Genomic DNA, 15,390 nt, shown 5'->3' on the forward strand with positions numbered 1-15,390 from the left:
TTTGTTTGAATTGATGAGTTGCCTGTGAATACTTTTACATGTATTATAGATAACTTTATACTTCTGTCACTCTAAAATTTGCATTGCATTTCTTCCTACTGCATATGGCATAAAATTTTGAACTAAGTATTTCTTCTGTCTTGCTTCTATATACTTTATGAAGCAACAGCTTTTGAATTTCTTGTCTTAAATTGCCACTTTTCTGTTTTTCTTGCTGTCATACACAGCTGTTGATAACTTTGAGAATTCTTAGGTAAGTCACTATTAGGTGGACTAATCCTGCTATTAAATTGTTCTTCTAGACGCTGGTGATAATTTTAGCTAATCTGACTATAATGTGATACTACACACAACTTATACTGCATGTTCTCCTAAGTGAATCACTACTAACTGATTGTTAGGAGAACATAAAGCAGAAGTTTTTAATTTAAAAAGTTTGAAATATCTTGTGGTTGCAAATACCTATCAATGTCTGTCCTGGGCAAGAAACCAGCAGAACCTGTAATCCATATGCAGACACTCTTAAGAATGCAAACACTGTTGTACTCAGAACAAAACTGCTTAATTAAAAGTACTAATTATATCAGCATATATTTGCATGAGGATATACAGCACTACTTAGGACTGCTGCTGAGTATGGATTTCAGACTTACGGTGAAGTAGACTGTAGGTGAAACACCCCCCTCGTCATTAGTAGCAATTTTTTCACACCCCGTTGTAGAAAGCTGTTTAAAAGCATATGGGGGAAGAGGGACTGTATCCCTGCTGTTGAAACAATGTGGCTCTTGTTCCCTTGCCCTCATCCAGTTGCATGAAACTTACTAGTTAAGACAGCATGTGCTCCCATCCACAGTCTGCCTTAATTAGCCACGCTGTCGACTCTTAGCCATGCTCTTGATCAAAACGTTTGTTATCTGATGCTGGCATCTAACGAGATTGCCGGAATGGGAAGACAAAAAAACTTGGTCCCATTGCTGAGCAATAAAAATCATTCTGCTTTTCTTCTGCTTTCCTGCTCAGAGTGCAGGAAATACAGAATAATGTGTGAGGGGCAGCCATTTAAGTATATTGCAGAAAAAATACACAAGAATCTTGTGGTATCTTTAAAGACCAACAGACTTTTATAGCAGCATAAACTTTTGAGGCATGGAGCCTTCCTCTTCAGATAGATAAGGGGATTATCACTATGCAGGCTTTTTTATGTAGGAAGTATAAAAATAAACAGCAAGGTTAAGGGGCCACAAATTGTAAGAACTGTATTATATGTTTAATGCAAATTTAATCAGGAAAAATACAGATTATTCACTAGTTAAGCATAGATAGCTAACACCTTTAATGAATGGATTTTGCCAAGACAGAAAGCACCTGTGTGTGGTTAAAAAATCCCAAATCCCTCTTCAGACATGAGAGGAGGGAGAATAGGCTATTTGCAGACCTTCTGCTGACCCGGAAGTGATGTTTTCATGAACCGAATGAACTGGTTCGTGAACTGGGGCAAGTTCATGAAAGTTCATGGTTTGTGAAACACAACAAACTGCCATGAACTGCCATTATCCGGGTTCATGCCCATCTCTAGTGTCCATTTATTCTTTAGCTTAGGGACTGGCTTGTTTGTGCGATATGGAGAATGGAAGGACATTGTTAACGCTCGAGGGCCTCTAGTGGAGGTTGAGCAAGCAGATAGGCCCAAGTTATAGCAGATTCTATTCAGTCCTATAATAGTATTGCCTGAAAGGAAATGTGGACAAAGTTAACATCTTGATTTATTCCAGTGTCTGGTGGGTCAGTTATGTCTCTATTAGGTGGCTCGTTGATAGCTGTTTTAGGTTGCTAAAGTGCTTGCCAACAATTTTCCTGGTGCCCGCCAAGTTTTTTTGGGAAGGTAGGTGGGTCCAGGTGAGGCTTTTGCCTAGCAGGGTTTCTGATTAGCCATTAGAGATCAGATTGGCTGTGCAGATTTTTAAGAAATTGCTTCAACAGTGGCTGGCACCACAGCACAAGGGTAGTCATCAAGTGATGGAAGATGTATGAAAGAATATTTTTTAATACTGTGTACACTTTAAAGGGCATCCTGTTAAACAGAACTTCTGCTGAAATATTGAAGAGTTGGTATTAGAGTTATGCATGACCTTCATATTTTGTGGTTGGCTCCACCACTTGTGGGAGCCATTTTCCAATTGTTCCCTTTACCACATGTCAGAATTCCAACTCTGTCTGCAGGATCAAAAAGGTTGACTCCTGAGTTATGATCTATAAATAAACACTGGCTCTTCCACCCAAGGATTGTGTAAGACTCATGGGGGGAAAATCCATCAAAAGTTTATGTTCAAATAAAATGTTAGTTTTTAAGATACCACAAAACTCCATTAACGGAGTTCTTTGCTCTTGTTGACATGGCTATGTGGTGCAGTGCTACTGTTTTCACTGTGATCCCTGACTGGCTGGGATCATGCAGTAAAGGAAACCATCTGAAACAAAAGATGTGGAAACAGTAGTAGTTGGGGCAGGGAAATAACTGTGGCTGCAGAAAGGCACTAAAAGATACAACTCACCAAGGAGAGGAAATGGGTACAGAATTGTTAGCAGTAAAGATTTGAAACGACAGCTTTTATCGAACTTGAATTGTTTGAAGCAGTACTAATTGAGTCATCTGTGATGTTCAAAAAGTTATCAGTTGCAAAAGTGGGGACTATGGAAGCCATTTTTAATGGCTTTGCTTTTCTCTCACTTTGTTGAGTAAAGGCAGGAAATATTTCCAACAAGTTTGCTTGCTGTGGCAAATAAGAATAGTTCTAAGGCACACAAATATCTTGAGTCCGCCTTCTTTCTGATTTATTTCAGTAGGGGGTAAAATTAATGGCTTGCCAGCTCTTACACAAGCTGGGGTGTGTATCTGGCTGAGCATCCATGATATTGTAAAACGGAAAAATGCAAATGCCTACCAATGTGAAAGGACAGGTCTCTTATACCCCTTGTTTTCATACTAACATTCCACAAGAGCCTTTACATGTTTTGAAGTGAAATCACAGGAATATCTATTCTATCATAGTGGCATGACAGAAATTATCTAGTTCCTTGTAGAGCATGTGACTGCAGACTTCCAACTTAAACCAACAGAGATTTCCTGAAGACGACCTATTTCCGCTTGAAATGTATTGCGAGATTTTATTGACTATCTTTAAAAGAACCACTTTCTGTACACATTTGAATGATCTGTTGTATATGGATTTGTGCTGCAACTCTTTTCACTTGTGAGCATGTCTGCAATTGTCAAAGTGCCATTAGGGTACCACCTCCGGTCACTTCAGTGGAGTTTGCACAGGAGACTCACTCAGTGGAGGTTATAATGTACCAATGTCGGGTTCATTGTTCCTGTCATCTTTTACTACATAACCTGGGCTCTAGTCCTTTTCTAAAAATAAAATTGGTGGATCCATTATTGGTCTCAATCTTATCTTGACATTTATAGCAGTTTTGATACTGTGTTTTGAAGTATATAGTTTAACAGAGTGGTCTGTGTCTTTTTATGGTTTCTTGTCTTTCCCTGCAAGTTTAATTCACAAAGCTTTATGAAGACCTGAATAACCTATTTAGCCGAATGGCCTGGCTGTAGAACAAAGCCATGCACCTTAGTGGCCCTTAGGAGGGCAGAAAGGTGAGATACAAATTTTAACAAATAAATATAAGAAGCATGCTTTCTTAAACAGATATCTAAAAGTACAGAAAAATGATGTTTCACATTATCTAAACATTCATTATTGCACTACATCAACAGTGACCATCTATCACATACCTGATTCCCGCTGGTGGCAGTAATGTGTGGATCAAAACATTCAGAAGGGGAGGACAACTAGGGTTTGGGTGGAGTTTTTTGCAGAGCCAGGGGGAAAAGGCTAAAGGTCTTTTACAATGAATTGGGTTCTTTTAGAGCCCCATGACACAGAGTGGTAAGCTGCAGTACTGCAGCCCAAGCTCTGCTCACAACAACCTGAGTTCGATCGTGGTGGAAGCTGGGTTCAGGTAGCCTGCTCAAGGTTGATTCAGCCTTCCATCCTTCCGAGGTCGGTAAAATGAGTACCCAGTTTCCTGGGGATAAAGTGTAGATGACTGGGGAAGACAATGGCAAACCACTCCATAAAAAGTCTGCCAAGAAAACGTAATGCGACGTCCCCCCATGGGTCAGTAATGACTCGTCGTTTGCATAGGAGACTTTTAGGAAACCCTTTTAGGGTCTTTTAGAGAGCATGGAATGTTGTTTCCATTTATCATATGCCAAAAGGATTGATTGATTGATTAAATATATATTCTACTCTCCCTGCGAACAGGCTCAGAGTGGATGACATCATATAAATAGTCACATTAAAATTATAGTAAAACATACAGTTCAGTAAAAACAGAAACAGCTCTACACAGCAGCCTATTAATAGCCGTTTCTGTTACAGTTTAAAATTGTGTTGTTCACTTGGTTTGGTTCATCCTGCATGGACAAATTCAGAAACCAACACTAATATTAAGACTGACAGAAATACTGTGTCCCTTTTAAAGGCATGAATGTGTTGCTTTCAGTTTTTTAAATATTTCACTAGCAGACAAACAACCTGACAGTTTTTTTCCAGGATAATTTGTTTGTTTACACTGGTATTAAAGAAAGAAGAGTAACAATGAGGAAAAGTGGTGAACCAATTAATTCAGTGAAGTAAAAGAGTAAAAATCATGGCAAAAATGAAGCAGTTGCGAAATTGTACACATTGTGCTGTGGTGGGGTTTGATTTTTAGTTAACATAGGGCTTCATGGAATTAACCAAATATTTTGAAATTCCTCTTGACTGTTTTGCAGAATAAGTTGTCACATCTAAAGCTACAAGATTCAGGATGTCCTGGATCTAATGTTTAATTGTGTTTGTGTTTTGAGTGTCTGCAGTTGATGCACGTTACCAGCAGCAGGGCTTTTTTTCTGTGGAAAGAGGTGGGGGAACTCTCACCCGGGGCAACTCTCGGGATGAGATGGCATACCTCTCACTACTCCCGGGACTGCATGATGATGTCATTCTGGGAAGTGATGTCATCATGCAGCCTTGGGAGCGCTCCTGTGCTCCATGAGGGGGCCTGATTCAGCTTGGATAAGACTAAATTCAGCCCAGATCTGGCCTCAACCAGCCCAGAATGGGTTGCTCTGCCATGAGGGAACTCTCCCCCGGCCTACAGTGGCGGTATCCAGGCCGTTTTGGGCCCAAATTGGGCAAAAATGGCCACCAAACAGCCCGGATCGGCCTGGAACAGGCTGCTGGTGCATGGAAGAGCACTCCCCCACCCAGCAGCAGCCCGATCCTGGCCATTTAGGTCCCAAATTGGGCTGAAATGGGCCTGATCCTGGCCATTTCAGACTGGATCCTGGCTGTTTTGGACTTGATCCTGACCATTTGGGCCTGAATTGGGCCCCAAAGGGCCAAAAGGGCCAGGATCAGGTTGCTGCTGGGCGTGGGAGTATTCCTCTGCCTGGCAGAGGCCCAATCTTGGCTGTTTCAGGCCCAATCTTGGCCATTTGGAGCCCAAAAGGGGCCCATAATGGCTGAATTGGGCCCAAAATGGCCAGGATCAAGCGCAAAACACCAGGATCCGGCCACTGCCAGCTGAGGAAGTGTTCTCCTGCCCCGCAGAGGCCCGATCCTGGCCAACTCAGGCCTGATCCAGGCCATTACATGCCCTAAGGGCCTCAAATGTCCAAAATGGGCCCAAAACGGCTGGGATCAGGGCCAAGTTGGCCTGGAACGGGCCACTGCCAGGTGGGGGAACCATACCCTGCCTGGAACCGGACCCTGGCCTGATCCAGGCCATTTTGGCTCCGATCCTGGCCATTTTGGGCCCTAAGTGGGCCCAAAATGGTCCCAAAGCCCCCCAAATGGCCTGGATTGGGCCCAAGTCAGCTTGGATCGGGCCGCCATCAGGCGGGGTAACCCTGCACCAGCAGCCCGATCCGGCTGTTTTGGGCCCAATGTGGGCCCAAACGGGCCCCAAATGGCCCAAATAGGCCATTTTAAAAATACCCACGTGACACTAGTCGTGGGTTTTTTAAAGAGGTGCCAGAATGCTGTTCCAGGGTGTTCCGGCCCAGATACAAGCCAGTACATATTTCTTGATGTCACATGCCATGCAGAATGATACGGATGACTGGAAGTTTGTAAAGTATTGAGAACTACGCTGATTCTGATTATACTTCCTTTTCTACTGGAGTTGCAGTTTGTTTTATCTGTTCCATTTAATGTGGATATGGTCAACTTTGGGATAGAAAGCTTCCTTTCCATAGACATATGTGCCAGTAATACTCAGTAGTTCATGAGCCACATGTGACTCTTTGACATGCCATCTTTGGCTTTTCTGTTTCCCAGTGTGGCACCACTTCAAGTTCCAGGAAGATGGGCAAGGCCATTGCCTGGTAGGGCTTGTGGTTGACATGTGCTTGACATCTTGAAAAAGCTGTTGCTGGAAGGACCAAAACATAAGTAAGTTGTGAGCTATGTGTGGGTCTTGTACAGGGATGGAAGTAAAGAGCCCTTTTTCTTTAGCAACTCTCCCTTCCCTTTCTTTTGCAGCCTCTGAACTCTTACCCCACAACCAGGGTGGCTGCTCACAGAATAGCAAGCTAGCCACAGAGATGGGAGTAAAACCACCACCATGGTGGCAGCCACCCAGGAGAAGAGCAAGCTGGCCACAGTGATTTTATTACCCTTTCTCTCCAGAGCAAGAAGTCAGACAGGGAAGGCCTTCCACACCAGTTGCAGGGCTGAGATTAAACAGTAGTGAAGAGAGAGAACTCTACATGCCCAGATGTTGCCTAGTAATTCAAAAGGTTATAGTTCCACATTTAATATTAATACTTATTTCTAATATTGTATGTGCCCGTTTGGTAAGGTGGCACACAAGTATAACAATGGAAAGTGGTCCCCAATATACACTAAACAAAGGAGGAAATTCCTACTAATACAATAATGAAGATTGTCTCAGTATAAATAAATACAATTTATAGGTCAAACCAAGTGTAGCAATATTTTGGTCAAAACACATGTAATAATGTATCCAACGATGGGTGAGTATGCTCCAGGATGAGATTTGGGAATTTTTCCTCCTGGAACACACTCGCCCATCGTTGGATATCAGCAGAAATCCTGCCTAAAAACAGAAAAACATATCAAAGAGACAATTACTGAAATCAACAGATGATTGATACTTACCTGAAAGGGACATTGTGATAATTGACTAGTAATGTGATTTCTCCACAGGCTCTGGTTGTGATATGAACAAACCATTGCTCAATTGTAGTAGAAGGATATTACATTATTACATATGTTTTGACCAAAATATTGCTACACTTGGTTTGACCTATAAATTGTATTTATTTATACTGAGACAATCTTCATTACTGTATTAGTGGCCTCTTAGGAATTTCCTCCTTTGTTTAGTGTGAAGTGGCACACAAGACAAGGTAGCTGTGGCTCCTTTGGTGGATTGTATTTGTGACTCTCTGTGAGCCACAGAGTCAGTACCACTGATGTGTTCTATATATAGAAGTGCACAAAGTATAAAAAGTGAAATATTTCTGAAGCAACAGTATTCCCTCTGCATCTGGGCCAAATTTTGCTACCATACTATTGAAGTTGTAAGTACTCTTAGGCAGCTGATGGTGGAATTGAGCTTGTAGCAAATCTAAGCATTTGAAAGAGATTCTGAAATTAATTGAGATAGATGCACTATGGTTCTGTTGGTCCACGTTTCCCAGAAAAATTGGATTGCTGTGTATGAGTTACCCCAAAGTATTCTGTATTGTTTGTTTCTCGAGGAGCAGCCCCTCACCCCAGTAGAGTCATGTGTGACACAATTATACTTGTTACCACAAGAGCTACAAGGAAATAATGAGGTCTTGTGTGGCATTATAAAGACTAGCTGATTTATTGGGAGCATAAATGTTCATAGGCTAGAGCGGATCTTCAAATGCATGAAGCGAGTTCTAGCCCACAAAAGTTTATGCTTGAATAAATCTTAGGTAGCACCTATGTGACAAGAGTTCTGTGTTCTGTGTTCATCACTGCTGTAAATGCAGCGTCATTCACAATGTCAACAGAGTTGTCACATGGAAGTTTTCTGCACAATTTCCTCCATGTGGTATAATGGCAACCGCAACCACAGGACAATGGCACTGATATGGGCAAGATCTTTGAAAATATTCATGTTCTTCTCCAGACAGCATGATAATGAAACGTGCTGTTTGCAAAAAGGTCATAGCAAACCTGATTTGGGAGAAAACATACTGAGAACAGGGAAAAGTTGACTGGAGGACAATTAGGGGATGAAATTGTGGTTTCTTCTAAAACAGAACTCCGATTTTGGGCACCAAAGCAGAGAAAATTCTCCATTTGAAAGCAACCTAATGGCTGGACTCAGACATTCGATTCCACTAATGGAGAAGCCTTCCTCTGTGCAAATTATCTTTGACTGGAAGATCACATCTTTTCCACCAAAAGAAGGTTCCTCTGTCAGTGGAATAGCACCTGGATCCGGCCCATAATCTTGAAGATGCCAAAAGATCCCTTTTGATGTTACAGAGCAACAGTCTAATGTAGCTGCCCTGCTAAAATAAGGTACTGGTGAGTTTTGTTGGACAGCTATGAGTTCTAGTCTACTGTGCATCATTTTACTATATCCTTTCTAATGGCACAGATCTTCATTTTTCCGCTTTCCTAAATTAAAAGCCCCCAATGACTTGAGCCTTCCTTCCATCCTGTAGTAAAATTGTCAAGTTGATGTGAAAAATCACTATTTGGGCGAAGGTCAATGAAAAATAAATGTAAGAAGCTTACTTTCATGTAGCAATTGGTATTGCCTTGAGATATGAAATGAAAATTACTGCTATCGAGGAACCTAAGGCAGCATGCACAGGCTTCCCCGGAGATCTCCCATCAAGATTCTAAGCAGATCAAGACCTGCTTAGCCTTTAAGTGATACTTTGCTTTGAATGTCAAAAGATGGCAGCAATAGTACATTGTACGATTGTACGTTGTCCACATTGCTTCCACAAACAAAATACATTTGTCCTGGCAATGGCAACTTTATTGCATGGTCTTCTAACCTTTTGTACCACTTGGCTGCATCAGAATGCTTTGGCTGACCATTTCATGAAAATAGAGTTGTTAAGTGGAATTCTCTTAATTCTTCTTTGCTGAACTTACCCTGAAATCCAGCAATCCGTTTCTGCTTCTCTTTTTTAGGAATTTGAATCACTTTCATATATGTTCCTCTTTCATTAAGAGGAAATTTCCATTTAGATCTCTAAGAAGTAATATATTAAGTTATGTACTATGAGCATAGTTGAAAAATTATGAACAAGGTGAGCTTTAAAGAAATAAACACAAGCCAAGACTTTTTTGAACATATCCTTGCTGCATCAGGCTGTTTTTTACCCTTTGTATTGTATTACAGTGACACAATTGGCAGAAATCCATAAGAGAGGAAATCTACATTATCACATGGTTTAAAAACCTCAAAAGATTAAATTAATGAGAGAATAAGAGGAACCAATTACTGTATCTAAAAAAGAAAAATTTGGAAAAAAAATTCTACTTCCTGTCACAACCCTAATTAGACGCTTGCAAAAATGTACCAAGTCTCAAAAGGTACCAGCAAATACCCAGAACTAATTAATTTCTAAATAATGTTTCATGCTGGATGTTTTCATACAAACTGCATAAAAGCAGCAAAAGCAAACTTCCAACGGCAGTGAAATCCAAACAATGGTGTTTGGTGTTTTGTCTTTCCCTCAGTTATGTGTGTGTGTTTTGAAATCTTATTCTGCTTTTTTATTGTTGCTCATCTGCCATTACTTCTCTTACTGGTACATTTGTCTCTACTTAGTTATAATTATTGTTACTATAATTTTTAACTGTTAACATTGGCGTATTCGGTGATCTGAGAACCTCTTGGTTGAGTGATCGGGTATAAAAGTTTAAAATAAATAATCAAATCTGTATCTTGACAGATGAGTCCTGATTTTAAATTGCAGGAGTCCAGTAGCACCTATAAGACTAACAAAAATTGGGGTAAGGTTTGAACTTTCGTGAGTCACAGTTAACTTCTTCAGATACAGCTAGGATGTGAGTCCATCTGTCCTTATTTCAGATGCTGAGTGACAATAGGAGGTGAATGACAATAGCAAGCATGATTGGAGAGGGTGGGGTATGCAGAAGGGTAATGGGTGTGGAGAACTTCGCATTGATAATGAGACAGGAAGCCTATATTTTGATTCAGTCCAGGTGGATGCATTGTCTTGAGCTTCGTTATCAGTTACAATTCAGCGGCCTCTCTAATCTCCCTTTGAAATTCCACTGCAGGATATCTACTACTTTTAGGTCAGCAACTGAATGTCCTGGAAGGTTAAATTCCCGCCCCCCCCAATAGTTTTTGAATGTTGTGGTTTCTGATGTCATACTTATGTCCATTAATTCTTTGTCAAAGGGGCTGGCCAGTTTGTCCAATATAGAGAATGGAAGGCATTTTTCACACATGATGGCATAAATCACATCAGAGGATGAGCAGGAGTACGGACTTCACGAAAGCTCATACCCCCACCACAATTTTTGTTAGTCTTATATGTGCTTCTGTACTCCTGCTCTTTTCTACTGCTACAGACTAACACAATTACTCCTCTTGATCTGGTTTTAAACTGTTAGCCTACTTCCAGTTGCCACGAATGGAATAACTTGTCAACTTGAAATGTGCAGTCTGTGTTACTATCAGATTGAAGGTTTAAAGTTTTGTATACAAATCTGGAAAGTCACAGATGGTGCCTACCACAGAGCTTCTACCTTAGTTCACATAGCTAGCATGGTGCAGTGGTTAGGGAGTCCAGCTAAGATCTGGGAGACCTGGATTCAAATCCCAGCTCTGCCATGGAAACTCACTGGGTACCTGGGTCAGTCGCTCTCACAACTTAACTAACCTCAGAGGGTTGTTTTGAGAATAAAGCTGAGTGGATAAAATAGAAGAATGAAATAATATACACTGCCCTGAGTTCTTTGGAAGAGGAATGGAATAAAAATATGCAAAATAAATAAAGAGGCAGGTGTAATGGAGGGAGACCTGTTCCAAACCACCTGACAGATTGTGTTATTGTCTCCTGGACACGGCTCTAAAAAATTTAACTAAATTGGTGAGCATGTAAGGTAAGGTACAGAGACTGAAAACATAAATATGTATGGTTGTTGTGGATTTCTGAGAGATCTCTGTCTTTCGGTGCTACACCTCTGAAGATGCCAGTCACAGCTGCTGGCGAAACATCAGGAACTACAATGCCAAGACCACGGCAATACAGCCCGGAAAACCCACAACAACCATCGTTCTCCGGCCGTGAAAGCCTTCGACAATATATAAATATGTATGTCACATTTCCTTCTACATCAATTCATCTAGCACTGTAAAGTTTACTTCATTTATAGTCTGCCTTTCTCACTGAGACACAAAGTGGGTTTGCTGTTATATCAAATCTTTTTTACATATCCATTCTTTTTAATGAGGCTAATTTTGCTATCAAAGTCTCATTAGAAGCATGACTATGTCAATTTGTTTTTCAAATGAAAATCTCATGGGAGTGGGAAAGTGAAATCTGTTTCCTTTATTGTTGTAAAGCTGCTCATTATGCACATACAAAAGCTGGCATGAATTTGTGTAACAGAGCAAAAAGAATATGACTGTGTTCTTCCTGTGCTGTAAGCAACCAGATATTTTCCCTATTTTTCTCATGCCATTTGGACATGAGAGTAAGCAAACTGCACAAGTTGTAAATGTGTCATATTCTTCTGAAATACCTAAATGTTGGCTATATCTTGAAAGTTATGTACTCAGGTGAGTGCTTCACCTGAGGTAAGATGGATGGCAACTTTTACTTTTGTGGTGCCCTGGTACATAGCCTTTCCAGACACACTTGCATTAGGCATACCTTGCCTTTTTTTTCAGCGCCTGGTTAAGATAATTTCCTTAATAGTTGGTTGATGACTGCTTTAGTATTCCTCGTTGTCTTTTAAGGTGCTTCTAAAGCTTTAGCTTTATGTGGTTATGTGTTTTCTGACAGCCTTTTACAGAAGCAAAGACTAGAAAAAGATGTAGCTGTCTTCCAAAAGGAATTTTTAAAAAACCTCAAGGGTTATCTCATCTATAGCCCAATAAGGTCTAGATTTATTTCCCAGGTAAATATGCACAGGATTTGGCGTTCATATTCAGCCCTCAAAGTCACCTTAATTTATAGAGTAGCATGCACCTCTGTGAACATGCAACATGTCCTAGTACTTAAGGTCATCTGCAGCTGCCCTTTTCTGTTTGCCCGTTCCATGTGTAGTCTGGTCAGTTTAGCAGGCATCTAGGAAAAGGCTTTTCAGTTGTGATCCCAGGCGACCCTTGTGTAGTAGAATGTTAGGTCCGGGGAGATTCAAATTCCCACTCCAGCATGAAACTCACTTCTCCCAGTTAGACTTCACATGGCTTTGGGGAGATGCAGAGTCATCATGAATACCCCTTGAAAGAGGGCTGGGACAAGTTTGTTTAGCTAGTTAGCTAGATGGAACCCCTGCTCCCAAATCATGTTCAGTATATTTATTGTTGACCTTCCAAAGGATGGCGAGGAAAGTTATTTTCCAGAAGGCCATTGAAGGTTGTTGAAATTCGTTTTCTTGGTTTTCGTGCTAGAATCAGATTGCTGTTTATTCACCCATTGCTTTCTGGGGTTTAATGCTATTGTTCTTTTAGGGTTTTGTTCTTAAAATGATAACTTTAGTTGTATTGCTGTTTCTGCTGAAACAGATGATTTGTACAGTTTTAGGCTGCAGCTGATTTTTTGATGCATTTTTTAAAAAACTCTGCACTTCAGTGTTCAGTGTTTTTTTTTTTGTAAGCTTCTATTGGTTGATGAGAAAGGTATAAATAAAATGAATAAAAGATCTTCAGTTTTACCCATGAAGGCAGAGAGAATATCCCTACTTTTCCAAACATGAAAAAAAAATCTTAGAGGCAGTGCAGTAACTGATTTGTTTCCCACAATCATAGTGAGATAGTCCAAGAAAAAAAATGCTGAACATTCATCATGTTATCACCTGCAGTTATGTGGAAGCTCTTCCTTCCTTTTTCCTTCTGTAGTGAAATTAGTGGAGGGAACCGGAACTTGAAATGTGAATTCCTGTTATTTCAAAATGTCCCATATGGCAGTGTATTTCCTTATCACTAACAGACCAGAATGTACTCCTGAACTATCAGTTCTCAGAAATGAGCACGGCTTTCCTCTTTTCTGGAATCCACAAGATACATGACAAGAACCCCTTACCCTTCGCATTCTAGTGGAAGGGGAGACAGTAGTAACACATTGACGATGATTCTTCCTTTGGTCCTGGGTTTTTTTTCGGTTCTGCAAGGCGTTGTTTCACTAGTGGGTAAGTCCCTGTTAGTTTGTTGGCAAGATATTAATAGGAAATTACAACTCCAGCTCTCAATGACATGCTTAGTGTTTGAATAGTGGTTGGAATTATACAATGCATGTGATCGGGACTGTCTTTTCCGTTTAAACAGTCCACTTGAGATATTCCATTGCTTGATGTTTTGACCATCCGAATAATGTTTAACTCTTATAAATGCATGTCTTTCATCTGAATTAATAAATATAAATTGGAAATCATCAGGTTTTACTGGAAACATAAAAAACTTAAAATGCCAGTCACGGTTCTGCAATATTTAGATGCACGTCAAAGACAAGAAATATAATGATGCTGTCTAATAGTTTGGTTGAATATGTAATTTGGGCATCAAATGATAAAGGAATGCTTTCATCTATTGATCTCTGCCTCTAGTCACTAGCTTCAATGGTTAATGTGAAATTTGGTCCCAATTGCATCACTAATGGACCAAGAAGGGTGTTGCTCTGTTTAAGATTGTACTCTTAATCTTTAGGATTTTCCAAAATCTTCATCTTGAGTAGAGACTCAGCACTGAGATAAGAAAATTTATTTTGTTTATATATACACGTTTTTTTCCCTCTGTTGCTTAACAATATAATATGTTATAAAAGTCATCAGGAGATACCAAGTGCACACTGTCTAAATTTTCTCTCTCTTTCTCAAATGATACAGCTACTCTTGAATGGAGATAGAAATATGCATTGTAGATGACACACTTCTCCAAAGGTTCTACTTGAGGTACAAATGGTCAGGTCCAGATTCCAGGACTCTCATCAATATGCCATCTAGTAGAGACTCCCCCTCCCCCAGCAGCATATATTAGGTATGCCACTGCTTCCCCCCTCCCTAAACACAGGTTAAGCAGCAATGTCAGTCGCCACCACCAATTACTCTGTGGAATTTGTGGCAATGACAACTGCTATCCTCTGAAAGTTTTTCTACTTCCTTCCCACCCCCAGTTCAGTTCAGTTCAGTTCACCTCTATCTTGAAGTTGTTAAACAATAAGAAAGTTTCTTGCTTTCTCCAGCGCAAAAACCCTTTCAGAAGTGAGATTGAATGGAACTTGGGTCAGAGTCTTTTGAGATGATCTGGAGAAAGGCAAGCGTATAAATATCTTAAATAAATAAATAGTGGCACTATAGAGCTAATTACTGTCTGACACCTGACATTGTAGTAATTGCCAACCTTCAGGTGGGGCTCAGAGAGCTCCTGGAATTAGAACTGGGCTGTTTCCGCATGTTTTACCGGCTCTGGTACGTCACGCAAAGCTCCCGCAAGGACAGCATCTTCCTGGTGCAATTTCGTGCGAGAACCGGGAAATCGCACCAAGAAGACACTGTCCTTGTGGGAGCTTTGTGCGACATACTGGAGCCGGTAAGACGTGAAAATGGCCCTGATATCCAGACTACAAAGATCGGTTCCCCTGGAGAAAATGGCTGCATTGGAAGGTGGATTCTTTTGCATTATACCCTGCCCTCCCCAGGCTTCGCCCCCAAATCTCCATGCATTTCCTAACCTAAAGTTGGCAACTCTACCATATAGGCCATATTCAGACAATCAAAACATTTTTCTTAAACGTTTAAAGTATAGCTGAAAAAATCTCATATTGTTTTGAAGACAAGAGAGCATTCTCAAGACATACATGGCTTGCCATACGCACTTTGTAAAAAGACCATCCCAGGAAGGAAAAGAGTTGGGATTCCGAGAAATACTGTACCAGGTGAAAAAACAAATGCGTCGTGTGGGCATTTCTAGTAAGAAATATGTATAATCTTTGCAAATACTCAGTGAAATATCATTGCAGACATTCCAGGATTTGGTAGCTTCAGGGCCCAATCTTGCATTGCTGTGTCTGAAATAATGACAACCAGGAATTGGCCGTTTGCTTTTCTATACAGTGCTAAA

The 15,390-nt window shown here is 40.6% G+C and overlaps 1 protein-coding gene across 1 annotated transcript in view; it reads left to right on the top strand.

Annotated features, from left to right (window-relative positions):
• Positions 1–13,282: 13,282 nt before the first annotated feature.
• Positions 13,283–15,390, top strand: part of LOC129337503 (macrophage mannose receptor 1-like) — a 74,325-nt gene continuing 72,217 nt past the window's right edge. The window contains exon 1 of the mRNA XM_054991247.1: positions 13,283–13,463. Within this exon, the coding sequence (XP_054847222.1) occupies positions 13,340–13,463 (124 nt within the window). The 5' untranslated portion in view covers positions 13,283–13,339. The remainder of the gene's footprint in view (positions 13,464–15,390) is intronic.

The sequence above is a fragment of the Eublepharis macularius genome, chromosome 11, assembly GCF_028583425.1.
Source record: "Eublepharis macularius isolate TG4126 chromosome 11, MPM_Emac_v1.0, whole genome shotgun sequence".
NCBI lineage: Eukaryota > Metazoa > Chordata > Lepidosauria > Squamata > Eublepharidae > Eublepharis > Eublepharis macularius.